General features: G+C 46.2%; 1 protein-coding gene across 1 annotated transcript in view; it reads right to left on the bottom strand.

Annotated features, from left to right (window-relative positions):
* Rpn1 (ribophorin I) overlaps positions 1–7,913 on the bottom strand; it is a 26,700-nt gene extending 18,787 nt beyond the window's left edge. The window contains exons 1-3 of the mRNA XM_005387036.2: positions 7,547–7,913; positions 2,216–2,280; positions 630–936 (exon numbers count right to left, since the gene is read on the bottom strand). Of these exons, the coding sequence (XP_005387093.1) occupies positions 630–936; positions 2,216–2,280; positions 7,547–7,807 (633 nt within the window). The 5' untranslated portion in view covers positions 7,808–7,913. The remainder of the gene's footprint in view (positions 1–629; positions 937–2,215; positions 2,281–7,546) is intronic.
* Between the last annotated feature and the right edge of the window lie 1,733 nt (positions 7,914–9,646).

The raw sequence follows: 9,646 nt of genomic DNA, 5'->3' as shown, positions 1-9,646 counted from the left end.
AACTCACAACAATCCTTCTGCCTCAGCCTCCCAAGTGCTGGGATTACAGGCATACACCACCACACCTGGCCCAGACAGAAAACAACTCTTTCAGGTGGCTTTAGGATGCACTACTTTGACTGTACACCGTTAATGACAAGTCCTGAACACAAACTGATAAAGAGAGCTCTTTAACACCATGAATAGCTATGCTTTTTGGAGAGGACTTGGATGTGCGGACAGTGAAATGACAGGATTCCTAAGATTTGCTTTAATATTCCCCAGAAAGAAACAGAGAAGAGGGCCCGCTGCAGTGGTGTGGTAACAACCACTAATACAGCGACAGTTCTGGGGGGATCTCACCATGGGGGGCCGCTCTTTCCCATGTTAAATTTTCCACAATAACAAAATCTTTAGCCTGACTTCCTTCTTCTTCCTCCAGAGCCAAGCCCAAGGCGCTGCAGTCCTCAGCCAGCCCTGCGACCAGCCACACCAGTTTCCCATCTCAGGCCTCGACCCTCTCTGAGTTCCGGCCACCCTGACCCCCACCACCACCTCCACCTGGTGACTTCACAGCAGGTGATGACAGTCTAGGTGACTTCAGCTTTGTAAGCCCCTTCCTGACAGGGCAGGATCCCACCCAAGCACACCTGGCTGTAGGCAGGGACATCTCTGAAAGGCCCGTAGTCCAGGAGGTCCTCGGTGCGCGTGGGGTTTCCCAGCTTGGTGTAGCTCTCCACGTTGCGCGAGGCCAGCTTCACACGCGTACTCTGGGTCTTGGTAGGGTAGGGGGAGTAGAAGTAATGGTTGCCCTCAAACACCACGAACTGCTTCTCTGACTGGGTTATCTGGGTTGGATACGGCTGCAGCACATGGGTGTAGACTGTTTCCACGATCACTGAAATCTTGGCCCCAGGATCAAGAGCAACAGGGAGCTTGACGGTGAAGAACCTCCCACTAAAGGGAAAAAGCAAGAGGGCTAAGATAAGGGACCCGAGACCAAAGCCAGCAGTTCACACTCAGAGCAAACTTTTGTCCTCACGACAAAAAGTGTTACTTTTATGAGATCACCTTTAACCTTTTAACACAAGCCTGTAAAGACAAATGTCTGTATATGCACCCCAGGTTTGTCTATAACAGCAGAACAGTTTAACAGTTAAAACCATTCTGCTGGGCGTGGTGGTGCACATCTGTCATCCCAGCACTTGGGAGGCCGAGGCAGAAGGAGTGCCGTAAGTCTGAGGCCACGCTGGGCTACATAGTGAATTCAAGCCCAGCCTGAACTACCTAGCAAGACCCTGTCTCAAAAAAGGAAAAAGAAAGTGTTTGGAGCTATGAATCTATATAAACGGGAAAAGGTGTCCTGTACAATGTAAATAGTGGAACTGAGGTTACACAGGACCCAGGAAGACCCCACTTTACTGGTTTCTCGTGTGTGTGTGTGTGTGTGTGTGTGTGTGTGTGTGTGTGTGTGGTGCTGCAGATGGAAGCCAGGGCCTTGGGCATGCAGGCAGGCGTGCAGCACTGAGCCTCACCCCAGCTGGGGTTCCCTGTGAAACACGTCTGTACCCCAGTTTATGCCAAGCAAAGTTATCCCAGTAGACGTCCAAGCCAACATTAAAGGTAACCACGTTAAAGAAGGAAAATAAGCTCGTTTTTCCCAATTTGTTCCACAATGAGCTTCTATCACCTCAAAACTAGAAGAAAACTCTAGTGGCATTTTAAAGCAAAAGAGATAGCCTGGAAGCTATGAAAATTTACAAAGTATAAACTCTAAAGTGAACCTGGGCTTTGTAAGCTAGCACATGAAAAACAACTTTTATCAGATCCAGAAAACATTAGTAAAAAAACAGAAGGCACTTTAACCTGATCCTATGGAACTCGTCCTCAAAGCTTACAACACAGGTGACTTCCCAACATGGGGCGACCTTACAGGACTCACACGGGTACACTCATGACTCACACTATGCAAAACACAAAGAGCGCTGCATTTTCTCCCGTGACAGCTCTATCCATCCTTCCTACTTCTGGTGCTGCACTCTAAACTCGGCTTTTCACAGGTTTACTAGGAAGCTCCACCACCACCCAGGCACCTCAGCAGCACCAGCTGGTCCCTCCGGACCTGGTCGCAGCTCTGTGCCCACGGAGCCACCCCCTCACCAGTGCGCTCTGAGAGGCCTCCCTGAGCTGGGGCCAAACACCAGCAAGGCCTCTCAGGGCTTTGTGTGTTGCTCACCTTTGACCCTTCACTTTGGTTTCTCGTACTTCCAGATTGTTCTCTTCCTCCTCTTCTCCCTTCACCTGTAACACAAGAAAGGTTGTTCTTTTTTTTTCTTTTCTGGTTTCTACTTTGAGTCGTAATTAACATCTGCTTTGAAGTGTCCAAACCACCAGAACTTCAAAACTGAAGTTTGGGGATAAGGCCTCAGCTCAGAGGCAAAGCTTGCACCCAGCATGAGGGAAGCCCTGGGTTCCATCTCCAGCACTGCAAAAAAACAAAAACTGAAGTTTGTGTTTGGTTCTGGTAAGTTTGGTTTTGGTGCTAGGACTGAAAACCAGGTCCTTCCTTGCTCACACTAGACAAGTGCTCTACCACCAAGCTATATTCTCAGCTTTAAAAAAAAAATTATTTTGAGAGAGCGTCTCACTAAGTTGTTCAGGCTGGCCTCAAACTTGGGTTCCTCCCATCTCCCCCTTCAAGTACAGCTGGATTATACGTGTGGGTCCCACAGCAGGTTTTTTATCTGGAACCTAAGGACAATGTTGAAGACAGCGTTGCACAGAACAAGCTTCATGAACGTGAAACCTTTTCCTGAATGACCAAATGCACACATGCAAATAAGATCACATTGCCAGGAGGATCGATGCAAGTTTGAGACCAGCCTGGGCTACAAAGTGAGCTCAAGGCCAGCCTGAACTGCATAGCGAGACCCTGTCTCAAAAAGACAAAAAAAAACCAAACAAACCAAGATCATATTGCCAAATGCACCTCCTGCAAGACTCCAAGGCTTCTCTGCTGAATATCTTCTTCCTTAAATTCAAATATGCATATGCATAGAACATAAAGAGCATTTAACAGAAGTCCTAGTCATGACCAGGACTATCTTTACTCCCACAGAGAAAGTAACAGAGGCAGAAGCCGTTGGGGACAAGCCACTATTGGCCACCCTGGTGCACTCCCTATTCATAACCAAGTGGGGTACCATAGAGGCCTCGTGAGGAAGCACCTTGAATCATACCAGACCATGGAGAAGACCGTAAGCATATATATGAAGCATACATATGGAGAAGACCATATGCGTATATATGCATACCAACAACCCCTCTGTCAATCCAACCACACACACAAATGGGTTAGCCCTAGGTGAGGGTTAAAGAAGTGCTTCCCCGTGGGCATTCAAAGCTATTTGGAGGATTAAACCAGGGCCTGTGCATGCTAAGCATGCACTTTACCACTGGACCACAGCCCCAGCCCAAAAGGAATTTTTAAAATATTGCTTTTAATATTTCAAAAAGCCTGAAAATAGGGCTTAAAATGTAGCTCAGTGGTAGAGCACTTGCCTAGTATAAGACCCTGGCTGGAATCCCCAGGGCTAAAAAAAAGCCTAAAATTAAAAGCCAGGTATGGTGGTACATGTCCATAACCTCAGCACTCTGGGAGGAGGATGGTAAATTCAACCCCAGCCTGGGCAACTTAGTGAGACTTTCTTTTCTTTCTTTCTTTTTTTTTTGGTCTTTTTGAGACAGGGTCTCACTATGCAGTTCAGGCTGGCCTTGAGCTCATTTTGTAGCCCAGGCTGGCCTCAAACTTACAGCAATCCTTCTGCCTCAGCCTCCCGAGTGCTGGGATTACAGGCATGCGCCACCACGCCCAACTAGTGAGACTCTTTCTTAAAAAATATATATATATATGTATGTATATACATACACACATATCACACATATATATAGGCTTGTTTACTTCTCCCTTGTTGTTGGAACAAAATACCCAACACCCAGTATTAAGGAAGGAAAGGTTTATTTAGCTCCCAATTTGTGGAGGTTTCAGTCCATAACTCAGCTGGCTCCAAGGCAGAGTGGCACATGGCAGGGGAAACAGTTCATGGTGGCAGAAAATAGCAAAAGCAACAAGAGCCAAAAAAGGTGGGGCTGAAGCAAGCCTCTTTTCCTCCCTTATACTGTAAGCAGGTTGCCCCCACCCAAGGGCGTGCAGCACTCACACAGTCTCCCTGCCCTGCTCTTGCACAGGTTCAGGATGAATAGGAGTAAGGGCCCTGTCCCCTGCTCACTCACTTAGTTAACCTTCTAAACTTCTCAAGTTGACACAATGAACAACATCCCAGAGCAGGAAGGGATTACTTAGTTAAGTTTCTAGACTCAAATTGACACAATGTATGAACGATAAAGGGATGGGGATGTAGCTCCACTTAAAAGCCCTGAGTTCAATTCCATATACTGGCCCCAAAAAATAAAGTGGACCCTGAGTTACGAAGAGCCTCACATCTTAACAACTTGGCTTCCAACTGCAATTTTATACCTTACAACCAAAATTTTGAGTTACTACCCAAATGACAACCCGAAAGCCGTTATAAAAACAGGCCCTCTGGGGCTGGGGATTTAGCTCAGCGGCAAAAGCGCCTGCCTGGCAAGCGCAAGGTCGTGAGTTCGGTTCCCGGTACCGGAGAAAAACCAAAACAAACAAACAAACAAACAAAAAAAACAGGCCCACAATGCCAGGAAGGCTTACATAAGCGTATATAGGCATCAGTCTGAGTCCAGATTCCTGATGTTCCTATGAAAGGGGACTCTCCTTGCGAACAACAACCACCTTGCATTTCATCCTCCCTTCCTGCAAGCCAAAGATATCAACTTGAATGGTGAGTGCAGTATGAAATTATTGTTTCTGGTAAACTAGGCACATTTGATAACTTTTTGGTGAATACACTTGGAAAATCATTAGTGTTTCTGATAAATTACATACACTGTACAACCATTTATTATGAAAAGGTTAGTTAAGGGGTGCTCTGGGAGGTTTGGAACACATTATGGGTATTTCTATTATTTCTTAAGGGAAAAATAGTCTTGATTTACAAGCAACTTGAATTATAACCAGCCCTTGTGAACAAAGTAAGTTTGTAAGTCAAGGGTCCACTTATTACATAATAAATTCACATACTCATCCTCAATAAAGTTGTACAGTCCAACAAAAATAACAAGTTCCACCAGGTATGGTGGTGCACACCTGTAATCCCAGCACTTGGGAGGCTGAGGCAGGAGGATCATTGCTAGTTCAAGACCAGCCTGGGCCACAAAGTGAGTTCAAGGCCAGCCTGAACTGCATGGAGAGACCCTGTCCCAAAAAGACAAAAAAAAAAAAAAAAAACAAGTTCCATTACTTTGACTAGAATTTTACCATACTCATGCTTATTATGAACACTTGTTCATATATAGATTTATTGGTCTTACTGAAAAATATTACTTAGCAAGAGATGAGAGAGGCAATATCTTTCAAATACAATACTGCAGTGAGAGAGAAAATTATCAGACAGTCTTTGTGGTACAAGGGGACACACTGGTTCCTAACCAGTGATCCCAGAGTCTCTTCCATCAACTCCTGAAAGGGTTCTCCAAGGGCTGAAGTCAATCCACCAAGAGCCTCCACAAACTCACCAGTTTCCAAGGCAATTATGGAAAACGCACAACATCTTTGTAAATTTATCATCTGAATAAGGTGTATAAAGCAGAACATATATCCTAGAACTGGTCTACAGAGTTAACAAGTGATTTGAAGAAACCTGGTAGTGTAGCTACCAGTCTTACACACCAGCACAACCTTGCTACCTCAAAGTCATTCAGGTGAGCAAAGCCGAGACCAGCGGAATCACAACAGCATGCTCAGAGTGGGGTCCAGGCTCACCTGGATGCAGCCTGACCTATCTTCACTGGAAAACACTCAGGTAGAGCTACACAACCTCCCAAATACAGACTCCTCACTGGATGCTCCAGAACAGAAGGCTGCTATGAGGGTTAAAAGAGAACATACTTAACATTCCTGCAGTGGGATCTGACATAAAGTAGAATTTCAAATTAGCTTTGGCACATCTAAGGCACAAAAGGCAACTTTTGAGGGTGATCATGTGTTTATCGCCTGGATTTGTAACAATAACAAAGTGAACAATACTATAGGTCCAAACTGCATATATTAATTATCTGTTGTTTTTTATATACCAGTTACACTTCAATAAAGTTGGGAGACAATATGGTCAGCAAGGATAGCAGGACAGCTGGCTTCTGCTGTGATCCAGTTACACTGTGACAACCTCCTTAAATCACAACTGGCTTTTATGAAAGAATGAGATTTAACAGTCAAAATATTGAAGGGTAGCCAAGCACCAGTATTCCCAGCTACCCAGGAGGCTGACGCAGAAAGACGGCAAGTTTGCCATTACTTTGGGTAACTTAATAAGAATCTGTATCAAAATAAAAAATAAAAAAGAGTTGGAGATGAAACTCAGTAGTACAGAGCCCCAGGTTCAATCCCCATAATTGCAAAAAAACAAAAAACATTCCAAAGTGGCAGTGCACATTTAAATGACATTTTGATATATCGTTTGAGAAACCTTTGAGTAGAACTGTGCATATCACCACGGACAGAAATGAAAGGGAAGAGGAGTCATTTCAGAAACCCAGTCGCCATAAACCCAGCTTTACAGCGCCACATTCAGCCAGCGAATAGGGTGTGCTTAAAAGAAACAGACACCATAATGACTAGTCCCCTCTCAACAAATAATTGGGTAATCACTTAATTAACAGTGTTTAATGAAAACAGTAATAAAAAGCAAACCTCTGTGCACGTATACTCCATTTCCGAAGCTGTCCATGTGTTCCGGGAAACGCGTGTAAGTACAGTACTGGGGCCAAACTTGGAACCGTTTGGGGCTGAGATGTAACAATGAGAAGCCACAGGTGTGAGAAAGGTCAACTTTACTTTTCTGAACAGCATCAAAGGGCTTCTACTAACCCTAGGAGCTCAAACTAACTTGGAAAAAGTTTCAACTTTCAGCAAGCATTCATTAGCAACCTTAAATGTCTTCTGTGGGCGGGGGTCTCAAGTGACTATGAACTCGAATACATACGGAAGCCTGTTCATTTCTGGTTGCTCGGATGGAGTCGAAGAGCAAGCACTTAAGAGGACCAGATAATGAAGGAAATTCACTGCAATTCACCGACGCTGCCTGGCGTCCGGCTGTAACGGATGCATGGAGATCGGGACACCAGGCTGCTCTGGCCACCCCCCGCAAGTGGCCGGAGGTCCCCGCGCGGGGTGGGGCACTCGTGGGGCGGAGCCCACGCGGCCGGGGCGGAGCGGCAGTGCGCTGACGTGTCCCGGCGGCGGCGCGGACTTGGAGAGGGGACCAGCCCACCCCCAGCCCACGCGAGTCCCGGGGCTCCCCGCGGCCTCTCAGTCCCGCCTGCGCCCCGGGACTTCACACTTCCGCCGGAGGTGGGGTCGGAACCCCGGACCCTGAGCTCCGGGCAGCGGCGGCGGGAAGGACCCGGCACTCACCTGCACACCCAGGTGCGCCAGCCTGGACTCGAGCTCGGGCTCCAGGGCCAGGAGAAAGGAGGTGGCCCGCGATGTGGAGCCGCCACCCGCGTGTGCGAGGACCACTTCGGCCGTAACCTTGGCCAGGTGGCTGCTTAGATCCACCGTGCGTTTCACATCCTCGTTCACTAGCGGCGGGGCCTCTGAGGAAGCGCTGCCTGGCGCCGGGGCCCAAGCACCGAGCAGCAGGAGCAGCAGAAAGCGACAGGCGGGGACCTCCATGACCTCGACTAAGCTGAGCGCCAGGCCTGGCCGAGGCTGCCACTGCCCCGCCTCCTGCCACCGCGCAGCCGCTTATTGGGCCCGAGCTACGGCCAAAGATGGCGGCAACAGGCTAGGAAGGACCCCGTCTCCAGGGCAACCAGGCGGCCAACCGCGCGCCTGAATATAAACTTTGCAACCCTCCCGCCAGGCAATTGCTGGTGATTATATTTGGTTTACCTTCCCTTTCCTAATTCTGGCGGCAAGGACCTTGCCTATTCTCCTGCTTTCTCCCATCATTTTCCTACAATGACTCTAGCCCTTCCGTTTTTTGGGTCAATAAAATTTGGACCTAAAAAGTAAAAGTTTGCCTTCTCCAACATCCAGTGGATGCTAAAATTAATAGGCAAAAGGTGAAGCAGAAACGGTACCTCGAGAGTCTCAAAATATCTCTCCTAAAATACTTAGTAATTACAAAGGGGGAAACAGTAAGTTCACAATAGAGAATCCTGGCAGGCACTGCCTTAAGAGATCAAGGTTAACATATTTACAAGATTCACTGAGGACATGACATCACTGCCGAGATATGGCTACAGGATTGCCAGAAGTGCATAAGGTCAGCCTAATGATAATCATCACACAAAGCGAACTTGAGAGACATGCTACAAAATACCTGGTTCTTGAAGGATTAACCCCTCTTTAACTCTGTGTTCCCTTGATTGATTCCTCCCCCCACCCCCATGGCTCCTAGAAGGCCTAAGGCACTGCATGCACTCAGTGAAAATGATGCAGAAAATTGTTTCCACTTGGTCAAGGAAGTGTGACAATCATTACTCCGTACATTAGCCAATCAGTAAAACCTACTCATTATTCCCCTACTAAGTACTCAAAAGATATGATAAGGAAAACAAAACTTTAGGAAACCAAAACATAAAACCAAAATGGATAGCTTACATTAAACAACTATCTCCTTCACTTTCTGAAGGAGATCTTGCTTGTACCTCTCGGTTCTTGAATCTTGCTTATACAGCCTGCCTCAAACTCCCTATGCTTAATCATGCCCCATCCTGTCTCGGTAACTCACCCTGTCCGTTCTGGCTTAAAACCTCTATATAAGATAGCCCCCAACAAAGGTTGGGGGCTCAGACTTTGGAGTACACTGCTCCTCTGAGTCCACTAGTGAAATAAAGTTTGGTTCCTTCAACCTCTTCGAGTGAGTGCCTCTGGTAAATCTAAAACCACTGTAATGGGGACCGGGGATATAGCTCAGCAGCATAAGCGCTTGCCTGACAAGCCTGAGGTCATGAGTTCAATTGTCTGTACCCCCAAAAATAAAAAAATAAATAAAAAATAAAACCACTGTAATAATCAAAGTAAATAAAAATGAAATGCAGAGCCCATCAGTCACCCCTGGATGAATGTTCAGAACAGTTCTTGACTTCCACCCACACCTGAAATTTCTACTCTTATCTATACTAGTCAAAGCTCTTGGTGGCAAGTGACAGAAACCAACACAAACTAGGCATGGTAATGTACAGTATAACCTGTTATTATAAAACCCTAAAACTATAAAGGATGCTTCTTTCTCATATAAAAACTCTGGAAGGTGAGAATCCACGTTCTTTTTCTTTTTTGGCTTTTTACAATTTTATTGGCACATTTTACTCCCACCAACAGTGGAGAAGCATTACATACTGATAACATTCATGATAGAGAATTTGGACCTGTACATGATATACCTTGCTTTTTCTTTTTTTCCTATTCCCTCCCCTCCCTTCAACCCATCTTACATTCCTCATTTACAAAACATTTGTTTCCATTTTTTCAGTCTATTCTTTCTTGTCTCATCTTTCTTTTCCC

This window comes from Chinchilla lanigera, unplaced genomic scaffold (genome assembly GCF_000276665.1).
Source record: "Chinchilla lanigera isolate Chin_1 unplaced genomic scaffold, ChiLan1.0 scaffold00028, whole genome shotgun sequence".
Lineage (NCBI taxonomy): Eukaryota > Metazoa > Chordata > Mammalia > Rodentia > Chinchillidae > Chinchilla > Chinchilla lanigera.
This window is presented reverse-complemented; position numbering and strand designations above follow the sequence as displayed.